Genomic DNA, 15,017 nt, shown 5'->3' with positions numbered 1-15,017 from the left:
TTATTATTAAAAAAAAAATTAAAATTTGTTTTCACACACGCACCAATCCATTTTTGAAAATTTGATTATAAAAATAAAAAATTAAATATACATATTTAGAACTTCCTTTTACTATAATTTTTTAATTTTTTAAATTTCGATTTAAATTTTTGTTTTTTTCAATTGATAAAAAAGAAAAAAAATATAAATCGATCAGAAATTTACCTCTTTTATAAAATATTTTTTTTTTTTTAATTTTTTACCTTTTTTTTTTTTTTTTTTTTAATTTTTTTTAAATTTTTAAAAAAAAAAAAAAATAAAATAAAATAAAAATTATTTCATTTCATTTTCTTTATTTTTAAATTTAATTTTATAATATAAAAAAAAAAAAAAGATATTAAACATTGTATTCCCCCAATATAGTTGTTTAAAACCTGTATATATTTAAATTTATCTTTTTATTTTATTTTTATTTTATTTTTATTTGTTATGACCCATATATAGAAACATACTTATAAACCATGGCATCAGAAGAGTCAAAAGACTTAATAATTTCTTTATTAAATGGGGCTAATAGCTCAGAAAGAGATAAGCAAGATTATTTAGCAAGTGCCTACGAATTAATTTTTCATAAGGAGCCAATTTTATTAGACGAGTTTTATGCAAGTTTTGTAGATTTCGCTCTCGATAGGTCCAAAGCAGTGAAAATTCAAATTATACCTTATATCGAATCAATATGTAAAAAATACCCAAAATGTAAATACCATTTAGATTTTATTTTGAAAAAGTATTTTATTAATCTAACAATAATTGTTGTTTTTTAGATTTCAGTATATCAAATTTAAACTTATTATTAACGAGTGATATAAAGTCAGTTGTTAAAAGAACAATATTATGTATAACAAATTTAATAAGAGCAGTTTTATTTTATATGTAGGTACCAAATTTAAAATTAGATTAAGAGTTTCATATTTTATAAAATATGCTAATAAAATTAATAATCATTTTGTATAGAGTTCAATCACCACAAAGTGATCAAATTTATCAAGTTTGGAATTCATTCAATATTGTTAAAGATCATATTGTCAAATTAAGTATTTCATCAGAGGACGAGTCAATTAGAACGAGCGCATTTAAAATGCTTGAGGTTTTGATATTATCATATTCCTCACCAAGCGAATATAAACAGTCTAAAAAGTATAAATCAGATGAAGAGTTTTCATTAGATAAGGTACCATCAAATCATTACCTCATTTCAAAATCATCCCTAAACAAAGAATGCGAAACATATTTAAATATTTTATTAGATAGCGCAAAGGATTTAAAGAATATGTAAATATATGGTTTTATAGTTATAATTTTTATAGTTTCAATTGGTATTAATTTTATTTTCATTTATTATTAATTTTTTGGTTAGGACCAGCCAGAATATAATGACATTAGTTACATCATTGACCAATATTTTAAGACAGAGATTTTCAATGTTACCTAAAATTATAACAGTAATTTGCCAATGCCCAAATATAGTGCCAAGGTTTCAAACAGTTCAACAAGAAAGCGTTAGACACACATTAAAGGTTTCATTATTATCAATTATACGTTTAAAGAAAAAGGATTTACTTGCACCATATATGCAAGACTTAATTCAAGCCTGTAACAAAATTGATTCAAAGGATGCCGCTGAAGAAGCTGCCAGATGGTTTTTTAGTGACAATGATTCTGATAAAAAGAAAAGACATTTTGAAAGTTCACACGATTCGTCAAATAAAAAGAAATCAAAAACTGAACATGTATATGGGGTTAATAATAATGTTATAGATTATCAACAATCAGGTAATAATAGTAATGATAATAATAATAGTAATAATAATAATAACAATAGTAGTAATAATATAAATAATATAAATAATGGTAATTTTGTTGAAAAGCCTGGCTTATTAATGGATAGTGATACTCTATCAAAGATAATGTATGTAAATTATTTTTTAAAAATTATTTATAATTATTTTGTTAAAAATACTAATAATATATTTTCAGAGATACTATCGAATTTTTAAATCCAGATTTTGTTAGAGAATTAGTTATAGAAAATATGAGCCATGTTCCTATATTTGGTTTATTACAAGGTATACCGCAAAGTTGTCCAGGTTTTAAAGAAATTACAGAGTTTTTAAATTCCTATCAAAATAAAAATATTCAACCTGTTCAATTTGTTAATAATTTTCAACAAAGACAACCATTTCCAAATCAACCATATATGGGTGGTTATAAATCACCTGCTTTACAGCCTCAGCCACAACAGGGGGCACCAAATCAACCATTCATACTTTCACCACCAGTACCACCTTCACAATCAACATTTCACAAACAACAGCAACAAAAGATACAGCAAAATCAACCACCAAAAATACCACCACAATTTAATTTACAACAAACACAGCCAAATACACTACCTTTACAACCAGTATCCTCACCTCCACCATTAACGACAACAACAACAGCAACATTAAACATACCAAAAGATGTGAATATGGAAGAAAAAACTGAAAAAGATGAAAAAATAAAAGAGGTTTATGATAATGAATCTGACGATGAAGTTGATGACGAAACACCATTATTTAAAGAAGAAATTAAAAACGTTGATGATGACGATGAGTCCGAATCCGAAGAAAAAGAAATGGTTAAAAAAGAAGAAAACACAGCAGATCAAATTAACGAAAGCAATACAATCGATTCAATTGGTAAAGCTGAAATTATACCTTCAGTCACACCAAGACCAGTATTCAAAATCCCTCCATTAACTCCAGAACGTGCAAAACATATTGGTGACTCAGCATTAATGAGAATTAAAATTTGCGAACCAGGCATTATAACAACAGGCAAACACCATCTTTGGACTTCAATATTAGGGCGTATTCTTTCATTAAGACCAGACCAAGAGAACATTGAAGAATTGGATGAGTTTGTTCCATTTATTGTTGAAGATTTTCAAAATCATAGAGAATTTGCATTACAGTGGTTATATAACGAATTATTTATTGCAAAGCAAATTTTACCAACTTTTAGCCCCGACTCAATGAAAAGATATACCAATCTCTTAAGAAAGCTAATCAAGTATATGCGAAAACACTTTCCACCAAAAGACCCAGAAATTGGTTTATTCATTCTCGATGTTCCATATATTACCGATCAATTATTACATTCAATAAATTGCAAAGTGGTTGCTGAAGCCCAAGGTTTAATTTATACAAGTTCGAAATGGGATTTAAATAAAGTATTTTCAAATGAACATAATGTTATTACAAAACCAAAACCACCAACTGCAGAGGCAGAGGAGAATGGTACAACAGCATCAGAGAATGGTAATGTTAGCGATAGCCCAGATCAAACTCCAATTGATCAAAAAACACTTCAAGAAAAAGAAAGTGAGTGGTTACCAGCAGGTTTAGCAATTCTAAGAGATTTAATACTTTGGAGACCAACTGTACGTACACAATGCCTTAATAGTTTATTGGAGTTTTCAACATCTAAAGATGATACTGTTCGTGCGCCATCAATTAATTTAATTGCAAACCAACTTTACATTAGACCATCTCTTCAAGAAACTATTCACAATTTTGCAAAAGAACAAATTTTACTTTTAAATAAATATAAAGATAGATTGGATGAAGAAATGAAAACTCAAAAAACAAAGGATCCATCAATTAAATTTAGTGAATTAATGAACCAAGACGATAGTGATAGCGAAACAGAATTAAAAATTAAAATCGAAAAGGATGATACTATTAAAATTAAAGAGGAGGATGATGAAGTTATGAAAGAGGATCAACAGGAGCCAGAGCAAAACCAAGATCTAGACCAAGAAAAAGAAAAAGAGGAAAAAGTTATTAAAGAATCACCATCAGCAACAAACGATACTGGCGAGAAAATTTATCCAGAACCAATTCAAAAAGAAATTAAAAAGTTTATTGAAACAAGAGTAACTCTTTTCTTTTCATTAATCATCAAAAATCATCAATTATTAAGTGACTTATTAGAGCTTTATCCAAGCTATAACTCAATAACCCAAGATGTTGTAAAAAGATTAGCGGGATTCGTTATTAAACACATTGGTCAAAGTGGTATTACTTCATCGCTTTTACAAGTTATTTCTGTTTGTCCAGTTGGTTCAGAGAATCTTACTATCGAGGTATTAAATTCATTGGTAGCTTCAGAAAAACCTAGTCAAGAGTTGGTCGATTCAGTAAAATCATTACTATTAACAAATAATGATTTAAGATTCCTCTTACCAGTTGTTAAAGGTTTAAAGAAAGAAGAAATTATCAGTAGATTACCATCATTCATTTCATTACCAAATAAGGAAGATTCCAAACAATTCATTTTGGTTTTAGCATCTGGTGACTCACCTATTTCAGCATCAGAACTTTTAGTTCAACTTCACCTAATTTCTAATGAATCATTATTAAAGAATGTTATTGACTCTATCGACTACTGTTTATCAATTACAGACACCTTTAAACAAGAAATTGTTGCAGCATCTATCAATCAATTAATGGCTCAATCCCAGTTACCAAAGTTCTTTATGAGAACTATTTTAAAAACTCTTCAAATTCATCCACGTTTAAAAACATTTGTTGTTGAAATACTCAGTCGTTTAGTCGCAAAACAGGTATGGAACGATAAGACACTATGGGATGGTTTCATTTATTGTGCCAAACTTGCAAAACCAGAATCATTAGAAGTAGTTCTCCAACTTCCACCACCCCAATTCGAAATGGCCTGTAGTAATAGCGATCTTAAAAATATAATTATCAAATTCTTAAAAGATAACGATCCAAAGAACTATCCAAAACAAAATATTAAAATATTAAATATTAAATAATAACCAAAAAAATAAAAATAAAAAACTTAATAAAAAAAAATATGTAATAAGCTATTTTTTTCCCACATTTTATTTAAAACAATATAAAGTCTCATAACTAAATGTTCTTTTTTTTTCTTTACTTTTAAATTTTATTTATTTTTTAAAATATTGGTTTAACCAAAATCTGGTTTTTTTTTTTTTTTTTTTTTTTTTTTTTTTTTTCTTGTAAAAATAAATCTTTTTAAGTGTTTTCTTCAACTATTTATTACTATTGTTACCATTACTATATTATAACTATTATTATTATTATTATTTAGACTAATTGCCTTTTCCATTTGGCATTCCATTTCCATTTGTACCATTAGCATTATCACTACCATTCAGAGGAGAGGCTAGATTATTTCTACTACCACTTCTACTTCTACTACGACTTCTGCTTCTACTTTCACTCCTATTTCTACTTTCGCTTCTATTTCTACTACCACCACTTGCACTTCTTTCTCTTTCTCTCTTTCGTTCACCTCTAGAGTTTGATCTATCTCTTTCTCTTTCTCTTCTTACTCTTCTTTCGCTTCCTCTTGAGTGAGATCTATCTCTAGAACGGTCTTTTGATCTATCTCTTGAACGATCTCTGTTTCTATCTCTTGATCTATTTCTATCCCTATCTCTTGATCTATCTCTTGAACGATCTCTGTCCCTTCTGTCTCTTGATCTATCTCTATATCTATCCCTTGAACGATCCCTGTCCCTTCTATCTCTTCTTCTGTCTCTGTCTCTATCTCTATCTCTGCTTCTGTCTCTTGATCTATCCCTATCTCTAGAAAGGTCTCTAGATCTATCTCTTTCACGATGACCATATGGACTATATCTATTTGAACCTTTTTTATTTGGGCAACTACGAGCCCAATGTCCTTCTTCATCACAAAAAAAACATTTTCCTGATCCAATATCTTTTTTAATACCTCTTGAACTATTACTTAGCTCTACAACAATATCTCTTCCGAGAAAGAATTGCTTATTCTCGCTATTAATTGCATCATCAGCAGCATTTTTATCTAAATATTCCTAAATATTAAAAATTATTATAAAATTAATATTTTATTGTATATGTAAACTATAATTTTATCTTTTTAAATATTTATTTTTAATACTTACAACAAAACAAAAACCTTTTCTTAGTTCTAATTTATCAATTTTACCAAATTTTGAAAATCTGTTTAAAATATCCTCTCTTCTGGCATCATTACTTAGTCTTCCAATGTAGATTTTGGACATTATTTCTCTTATTTATTATTATTAGTTAAATTAATAACAATAATAATAAACAAATAAAATAAATAAATAAATAAATAAATAAATAAAAATAAACAAATAAATTAACAAAAAAAAAAAAAAAAAAAAAAAAAAATACACAAATTAAAAAAAAAAAAATCAAAAAATAATTTAAAAAATTTTTTAAAATAAAATTAATTAAAAAAAAAATATAAAATTATAAAAAAAAAAATATATTTTTTTTAATTTTTTCTCTTTTTTTTATTTTTCGCATATGCTTGTGGTAAATTAGTAAAATATAAATCTGTTTATTATAATTATCTAAATAAAGCCAATATACAAATAAACTAAATAAATAAAATAATAAAACAATGTGCGATATTACGACAAATTTACAAAATAAGCTTAAAGATAAAATTCAAGCAAACCCAAAAGAACCAAAAAATTATTTTTCATTAGCACTCAATATTGGGTTATTTGAAAATACCAAACTACACGACGAAAGAGAATATGACAAAATCGAACTTTTCAAGCATTGCTTAGACCTAGATCCCAACAACTCTGAATATTATTTCGAGATTGGTCAATACTTGAAATACTCTGAAACCAACGAAACCACCCTCAACAACTTTAAAAAAATAAAAGAAATTGACTGTTATCTATACTCTATTTATTTAATTAAACAAGAAAATAACAAAAACAATAATAATGACAATAATAAAAAATTTAAAAAACAAACCAATAGATATTACATTGCATTAGCTGATGCTTTATTGACCAATAACAATAACGAAAAATACAAATCAATCATAAATTCAAATAACATTATTACAAATAAAGAGTTAAAATTAGAAGTTGTTCCAAACAATAAAAAACAAGAACCATTTATTGAAACATTCGATAAAACTGAAATTCTTTTAGAGGCCATAGAGTATTGTCCAGAGAGGTCAAATGCATACATCAAATATATGTCAAATTTTTTAGAAGCCAAAAAATCAGTTAAACTTTTAAATGGAAAAACCATAAAGATTAAAGACAACATTAATAATACATCCTACCTAAACATTTTAATGAATGTTTTGTTTATAATAGGTATTATATTTAATGTTTATTATTTATTTTTTAAATAAAATAAATAAATTTTTTAAACTATTTTTTACTTTAAAACTTTAAAACTTTAAAACTTTTTATTTAATCGATATTGTATTTTAATTTAAAGCGCTTTTTCGGATTATATTATTTTTAATGTTATTCTTTGGAGCTATTTGGATATGTGTCCCAAAATCTAATCCACCATCTATAACGAATTAGGTCCCCATTTTTAGGACCAAGCAAACCAGCCAAACAATTAATGTTTTGATTATCTATATTGATTTGAGTTTTTTGTATATTTTGTTTGATAGTTGGCCCACTATAAATTTTTAGATTTGTTATTGAACCTATATTAAAAATATATAAAATTAGAATAAGAAATAATATAATAATGATAAAAAGTAAAAACAAACATACCAATGATTGTCATTTTATAAATGTAAAATAAAATTAAATGAAATTTTATTAAAACTAGATTGAAATTAATAATAATAAAAAATAATATTATTTTTACTACCAAATTTTTTGTTTATAATAATTTTTTTTAAATAAATCTAAAAATATAGTTTTTTTTTCTTTTTAAATAAAATAATATTATATATTTTTATTTAAATATTAATAATTAATTAAAAGCAATTGAAAAAAAATAAAATATATATATATATATATATATTAATTATACTTTAATGGAATTGAAAATCATTAATATTATAATAATAAAAAAATAATATTTAATACAGTGTAATTGGATAATAATCATTTGTTATATTAGTGTGAAAAGAAGTAAAAAACAATAAAATAAAAAAATAAAATAAAAATTAAAAAAAAGAATAACAATAATAAAAATAATAAAAAATAACCCATATTTAGTATATTTGTGGTGGGTATTGACATATACTGCTATTTTTAAATTTTGGGTTAAATTAAAAATTATTGTTTAACATAGTACTACTATGTTTTTCAAAAACCCAATAATTTATTTTTTAATGTTATCATCTACAATTTTTAACTCAACATCAAACCAATAGATTATTATATATATGGACTAATAATAGCATTACATATTGTTTTGAAATTATATATAATAATTTTATTACTATAATTTTAAAATAATTACTATTATAACCTACAAAAATCATATAAATATAACACAATAATGAGAATAATAAGTATACAATAATTAGATACATATATATACATTAAAAAAAGTATTAATAAGATATTTAATCATATTTACTCCTATTTAGAAAAAATTATGTAATACATTATGGATCTATCACAATAATTATTTTTTGTTTGATTTTGATATTATTTATATCCCATAAAAAAAAAAAACATATCTAATATAATCTGGTTTAAATCTTTTACAACTCCCACCCCTCATTTAATTTTTATTTTTATTTTTTTTCACCACTAAATCCTATCATTTTTTTTTAAAACAAGCTGAAATGAATTAAATTTGGATTAAAATGTTTAATAATAAATTTTAATAAAAATAATAATAATAAATAAAAAAACAATACTAGTTTCTAATTACTGTTTTGGTAATGGAATCATATTAAAATACCTCTGTGTAAATGTGTATGTTAAAAATAAAAAAATTTGAAGTATATCATTAAAATATCCACACCTGCTAAATAAAAGTTTATTAATTATTATTTGTAAAAAGAGAAATCACAGGAAACTATATAATAAAATAATAAATATCATTTTTTTTTTAAAATTTTTTTTTTTTATTATTTTTTTTGTGTATAAAAAAACTATATAACTATATAATTTTATATAATTATATAAATTTCTTTTTTTGATTTTTAATTTTTTTTTTAATTTTTTTTTTTTATTCTTATATTATTATTATTATTATAAGTTATTATAATTTAAAAAACTTCACCTTCATCAATATCTTCATCATCTTCATTATCGTCGACTTGTTCATCATCGTCGCTATAATCTTGTTTAGTGTTGTTAAGTGAAACGATACCGAATTTCTTTTTAAGTTTTTTGTTTTGCTTTTTGAGGCTTTTATTTTGTTGTGGATTATATTGGTCGTTTTCATCTTTAAGATTTTGAACTTTAGCTTTATTATTTGAAACTTGTTTAGTAACTTTGGATTGAACAATTTGTTTTTGTTGTTGATAACGAAGTAAATCCATATCATCATCTTCGTCTTCGTCCATTTCTTCCTCGTCTTCTTCTTCTTCTTCTTCATCTTCCATTTCTTCTTCATCATCATCTTCTTCCATTTCTTCTTCATCATCTTCATCTTCTTCATCAAATAATGATTCGTCTAAATCGCCAACAACTGGTTCTGATGATTTAAGTGAAGCGAATGAGGTACCAGCATTTGAAATAGTTGATAAAAGATCGGTTTGATCAATGTTAAGTTCATCAGAGAATTGATTAACAATAGTTGATTTAACTTGAATTTTAGGTGGTTGGGTATAGAATGGAATTTTACCACCAGTCCAATCACGAATGACACTGAGAGCAGTAGCATGTAAATCAGCAATACCACCTTTTCCTACTTTCTTACGTTTATTTGCGACTTGTGATAAAAACTCGACAGTTGAAGAGAATTCAGCAATTTCGTAGATTTCGAGAATTTGTTTTTGTGAACAACGTTGAAGGATAGCTTCTACTGGTGCAATTGGATCAGCAACTTTTTCGAGTTTGACAACATTACGGAGAATAATATTTTCGTCGACATTACCTTTAACTGGAACAATACCTGGTGAGTCGAGTAATTTAACGTTTTTATCTAAATGAACTTCTTGAGCAATCTTTGTGAAACCTGGAGTAGCACCAACACCAACTGAACGGGTTCTCTTTAATGAATTAATTAATGAACTTTTACCGACATTTGGGTAACCAATGATACCAACTGAAACTGAAGTCTTGATATTTAAAGAACGACTGTAATTTTTTAATAATTGTAAAAGTTGTTCGGCACCTAAACTTTCAGTGCTATTAAGAGCGTCTTGGGTGGCTGTTTCGGCATTGATTGAACTTTGACCGAGATTACGACGTTGGTTTTGGGTGGAACATTTGAAGGCAAGAGTTGGGTAGAAATTACGAAGATACTTAAGCCACATTTGAACGTTTTCACGTGGAACTAAATCGATCTTGTTTAAAACTAAAACAATTTTTTTGTTTGTGTATCTTTCGAGAATCATTTTTTCGATATCGAGACAACGACAACCCATTGGATCACGGGCATCTAAAACTTGAATAATAACATCTGCTGCTTCAATAACCTTTTTAACTTCTCTGTAGAATGATCTTAATGAATTATCTGATCTTTCTTTTTCAAAAGTACCTTTTGACATTCTTTCTTCTAATTCTTCTTGTTTTCTTTCAAATTCACTTTCACGTCTTTTAGCATCTTGAACCATTGATGCAACATCTTTTCTTGCTGATGCCATTTGTTCAAGTCTTCTTTGTTCTTTCTTTTTCTTCTTTTCTTCACTTAATTGTTGTTTGTGATTTTCAATCTTTGTTAATAAATCTTCTTTGAATGGCCATAAATTTGGAATACCTGGATCCTTCTTTGCTTTATTTAATTCTGGATGTTCCTTGGCAAATTTTCTAACCTTACGTCTGTGTTCTGCTACTTTTTTTTCAACTTTATGTTTATGATGTAAACTTTGACGTTTACTGGCTCTATCTATAAAATTTTAACAATTTTATTAATATAATTTTAAATATCACTATTATTTTTAGACTATTAAAAAGATTTACTTACGTTTACCCATTTTTTATTTTCTATTTAATATAAATAATAAATTATTTAAATAATATTATTTGATATGATAGGTAATAAAAATTTAATAAAAAATGATAATATTTCGTTTTTTTTTAAAAACGAAAAAAAAAAAAAATTTTAAAAAAAAATAAAAATAAAAAAAAAAAATAAAAAAAAAATAAAATAAAATTAAATAAAATATTATTTTTGATTATTATTTTTTTCGTGTATTTATTAAATCTAAAAATAAATAATAACAATAACAAAGCACCGATTTTAATATATGAAAAAAAAACAAATTATATGCATGAAAAAAAAAAAATTTTTAAGCATTTTTGTGAATAAAAATATTCAGTTCTGTGTTTTAAAATATCTGTATGATATCGTTTATTTACATTCTTCTGGTTTTTCTATTAAGTTACAAAGCTTTAAACCCAAACACCTGATTGATTCGAATTTTATTGGTGATACAGTTTGATTGAAAATGTCCCAAATTTTCTCTGTGTGTTCAACAAAGGTTTTTGGGTAAATAATTTGCCTTTTCTTTTTATTTGGTGATGCTGTAGTAGGAAGAGAATTGTTTTCTAAAAAGTAATCGCCCTCCTCTTTAATCATAGACTCTTTCTCCTCGGTGGAGTATTCGTCATTGCCAAATGATTCGTTTGGATCGCTGCTATTCTGGCTCTGGTTATCCAATTTTTTGGTTGAAATTATTGAGTATGTATAATTGGTGACTTTGAATGAAAAATCTTGTACTTTTACAATTATTGAGCATGCTAATTTATTTTCGATTGATAGCATTTCTATACACTGCGAATGTAATGACACCATTAGTTCTTGTAAATCATTTTCATCGTATAACTCTTTACAATTCTTTTCTTTACTGATCATTGTTTTCTTTTTATTTGCTCTGAATGATGATTTGTTTGGGAATATTGGCACTGCGAGGGCATGCTTAAAAAGTAAATCCCTGTGCTGTTCTGGGAATATAAAATATAACTCATAACGGTGCTCGATCACATCACCAACTGTTACCAAACCTAATGTTTTCAATAACTCCTGTCTTACTTTGCCTATACCTGGTAATTTTTTAATCTTTTTTAAATAACGGCAATAATTAGTATTTATATTAAACCAATTTGTTAAATAGTAGTTATAATTACCTGAATTGTTTTTATAAATTCTTGAGTGTGTTTATTTTCTAAAAAAAAGAAGCCATTTGGTTTATTAATTTCGCTGCATATTTTTGAAAGCAATGGAGAACATGAAATACCCATACTTGAAGTTAATGTTGTTTCGTTATAAATATCGGATTGTAATGAGTTTGCTACATCGACTGGTGTTAATCCTTCATTGTTTTTTAAATAATCTGTAATATCAATACAACCTTCATCTAATGATGGCGACTAATAAAAATAACCTATTAATACTCTTGCCCATCAGCACTATTATTAATTATAGTAATTATTGTTTGTACGTACAACATAATTTGGATCATATTTTGAAAAAATGTTTCTGATAACTGAACTGACCTCTCTGTATCTATCCATACGCGATGGTAAAATGACTAATTGTGGACATAATTTCATAGCCAACAACCCTGGTAAACCTGAACGAACACCATATTTTCTAGCCTCGTAATTAGATGTAACCAACATATCAATTGAACCAACTGCAACTGGATGACCATTTAATTCTGGGTTATCCATTTCCTCTACATTTGCATAGAAAGCATCCATATCTATATGAATAAACATCCTGCTTTGGTCTGTTAATGTTTTTAGCTTTTCTATATATTCATCCACAGTTTTTTGATACTCTTCAGTATCTGGTAATTCGTCTAATTTGCTTAATATCGACCCAATATACTCCTGTATCTTTTTAAAATCCCTATCTAATTTTTGCTGAAAATGTGTACCAACTGAAAACTCTTTTAACATTGAATTGATTAGCTCAATATCAACTTTTTCCATACCTGCTTTAAACTCCATCGTTTGGTTGTATATATATTATAATTTTGACAGTAAAGGTGATGTATTTTTTCTTAGTTTGCAGTATTAAAAAAATTTTTAAAAAAATTTCAATTTTGGAAAATTAAAAAAATTTAAAAAAAAAAAAATAATAATAATTTTAATTTTTATAAGAAAATATTATTTTTGATTTATTTCTTAAAAAAATATCTAATTATCTTATTTTTTTATTTTGTGTTTTTTTATTACCAACTATTTTCACATTTAGAAAATAAACAACCAAAAAATATATATATTAATTGAAATAAAATAGAAATGGATAAAAAACTAACTTAAAAAATTTATTATTGGATTTATTTCACCACATGTCAAAAAAACCGTTATAATCTTTTTTTTTAATTTTTTTTTTTTTTTTAAATTTTTTTTTTTTTTTTTTTAAACCTTAAAATTTTTTTTTAGACTTTGTTTGCATATAAACTAATTATTTTCTATAATTATATTTTTATTTAATTATAATTTTAAACATTAAACATTATAGTGAAATCATTATTTTATTAAAGGTAAAGAAAAAAGAAATAACACAAAAACAAACTTAAAAAAAACAAACCAACCAAAAAAACAATCAACAAATTATCCTTGTTTTTCTTTTACATAAAAAAAATACCAATAACACCACTTCACACACAAATTGAATAAAGATAAAATTTCTTTTTTTTTATAAATTGTTTTTATTTTTTTTTTATTTATTTTGTTTCACCAAATACCAATAGTTTTTTTTCCAATGAAAAAAGCAAACAAATAAAAACATTCTTCACTTCACATCAACAAAAAATCAAAACCCCCCCCCCCCCAAAAAAAAAAATATAGTTTCTTGGACAATAAAAAACAATAATACACCCTTTCTCTTAAAACCAATTTAAAAATAGATCATTATTTTTAAAATAATTATGTATTACTACAAATAAATTTTTTTTTTTTTTTTTTAATTTTTTGTTTATTTTTTTATTTGTCAGAAACTTCAGTTGTATTCATTCTCACTAAACAAGAAATACAATAAACTGAAAGATTAAAGCACACTCACACCCAATCACACCCACATATATTATTGATAAAATCCCTATTAAAAAAAAAAGAAACCACACTTTATTTATTTGTTTATATATACCACTTTAAATTTTTGTGTGAAAAATAATAATAATCATTTTTTATTATAAATACAATCAATTTACCTTTGTTTTATTTATTCAATTTTTTATGTGTGGGTATCTTGTTTTCGTGATAGAGGTGAAGACCAACCACATTTTTTTTTTGTTTTGTTAGCAGTTAATAATTATAATATATAAACAAACAAATCGGATTTGATATTTATCTCATCTTAATTTATTTTCACACCCTTTTTTTGGATTTTTTTTTTTTATATTTAACAAAAAAAAAATGCCTCACTATGTTTGCATCTTTATTTACTTTTAAAATAAAAGGAACTCACCCACCATATCACATAATAATTTAATCAATAAAAAAAAAATAAAATAAAATTAATGGTACTCTCCATGCACACAAAAAACTAATTATTTACTTTAACTACTAACACACACCACACCTCTACTGCTAACCCTCTTTCACACTAAATAATATAACATAAATATTATTTATCTTACCCACAATAAAAAAATAACAACACTCAAGCTTTTTTTTTTTTTTTTCTATTTTTTTTTTCTCTTTCTATTTTTTTAAATAAATCTTTTTTTCTTTTTTTTTTTCTTTTTCTTTTTTTTTTTTTTTTTTTTTTTTTTTTCCCTTTTTTACCATTTATTTATTTATTAATAAAGTTATTTATTTATTTTGTATTGTTTTATTTAATACACAATAATTTTAGTTTGTTTTATTTTATGATTGAAAAATTTAAAAAATCAAATACTTTCAAAAAAGGGGGGGAAAACCTTTTTTTATATTCCCAAATTTCCCTTTCTAAAATTAATTTTTTTTTTTTTTAAAAAAAGGGTGCCCCCAAAATTTCTAATTTTTTTTTTTTTTAAAGCGAAATTTTTTAAAAATTTTTGGGCCAAATTTTTTTTTTTTTGATTTTGTTTTTGGGAAT

General features: G+C 24.8%; 6 protein-coding genes across 6 annotated transcripts; 2 read left to right on the top strand and 4 right to left on the bottom strand.

Moving 5' to 3' along the window:
- Positions 1-500: 500 nt before the first annotated feature.
- On the top strand, positions 501-4,861 carry DICPUDRAFT_89712 (uncharacterized protein; the record flags this gene model as incomplete). Its single annotated transcript, XM_003292144.1, has 6 exons — positions 501-735; positions 804-912; positions 994-1,311; positions 1,397-1,948; positions 2,017-2,443; positions 2,549-4,861. 6 exons carry the CDS (start codon positions 501-503, stop codon positions 4,859-4,861), a joined length of 3,954 nt encoding a protein of 1,317 aa, XP_003292192.1.
- A 204-nt stretch (positions 4,862-5,065) lies between these two features.
- On the bottom strand, positions 5,066-6,118 carry DICPUDRAFT_99253 (uncharacterized protein; the record flags this gene model as incomplete). The annotated part of the gene is made up of 2 exons (XM_003292139.1): positions 5,066-5,908; positions 5,999-6,118. 2 exons carry the CDS (start codon positions 6,116-6,118, stop codon positions 5,162-5,164), a joined length of 867 nt encoding a protein of 288 aa, XP_003292187.1. The 3' UTR covers positions 5,066-5,161.
- Positions 6,119-6,486: 368 nt separating this feature from the next.
- DICPUDRAFT_82813 (uncharacterized protein) lies at positions 6,487-7,245 on the top strand (the record flags this gene model as incomplete). The annotated part of the gene is made up of 1 exon (XM_003292143.1): positions 6,487-7,245. The coding sequence occupies one exon, from the start codon at positions 6,487-6,489 to the stop codon at positions 7,243-7,245; it is 759 nt and encodes a 252-aa protein (XP_003292191.1).
- Positions 7,246-7,363: 118 nt separating this feature from the next.
- DICPUDRAFT_156883 (uncharacterized protein) lies at positions 7,364-7,637 on the bottom strand (the record flags this gene model as incomplete). Its single annotated transcript, XM_003292138.1, has 2 exons — positions 7,364-7,554; positions 7,625-7,637. 2 exons carry the CDS (start codon positions 7,635-7,637, stop codon positions 7,364-7,366), a joined length of 204 nt encoding a protein of 67 aa, XP_003292186.1.
- A 1,447-nt stretch (positions 7,638-9,084) lies between these two features.
- Positions 9,085-10,959, bottom strand: DICPUDRAFT_82812 (uncharacterized protein; the record flags this gene model as incomplete). Its single annotated transcript, XM_003292137.1, has 2 exons — positions 9,085-10,871; positions 10,950-10,959. The coding sequence occupies 2 exons, from the start codon at positions 10,957-10,959 to the stop codon at positions 9,085-9,087; spliced, it is 1,797 nt and encodes a 598-aa protein (XP_003292185.1).
- Positions 10,960-11,336: 377 nt separating this feature from the next.
- Positions 11,337-13,951, bottom strand: DICPUDRAFT_95543 (uncharacterized protein; the record flags this gene model as incomplete). The annotated part of the gene is made up of 4 exons (XM_003292136.1): positions 11,337-12,044; positions 12,113-12,355; positions 12,431-12,934; positions 13,937-13,951. The coding sequence occupies 4 exons, from the start codon at positions 13,949-13,951 to the stop codon at positions 11,337-11,339; spliced, it is 1,470 nt and encodes a 489-aa protein (XP_003292184.1).
- Positions 13,952-15,017: the final 1,066 nt, after the last annotated feature.

This window comes from Dictyostelium purpureum (genome assembly GCF_000190715.1).
Source record: "Dictyostelium purpureum unplaced genomic scaffold DICPUscaffold_325, whole genome shotgun sequence".
NCBI lineage: Eukaryota > Evosea > Eumycetozoa > Dictyosteliales > Dictyosteliaceae > Dictyostelium > Dictyostelium purpureum.
The sequence above is the reverse complement of the archived record's forward strand: the minus strand, read 5'-3'. Positions and strand labels throughout refer to the sequence as shown.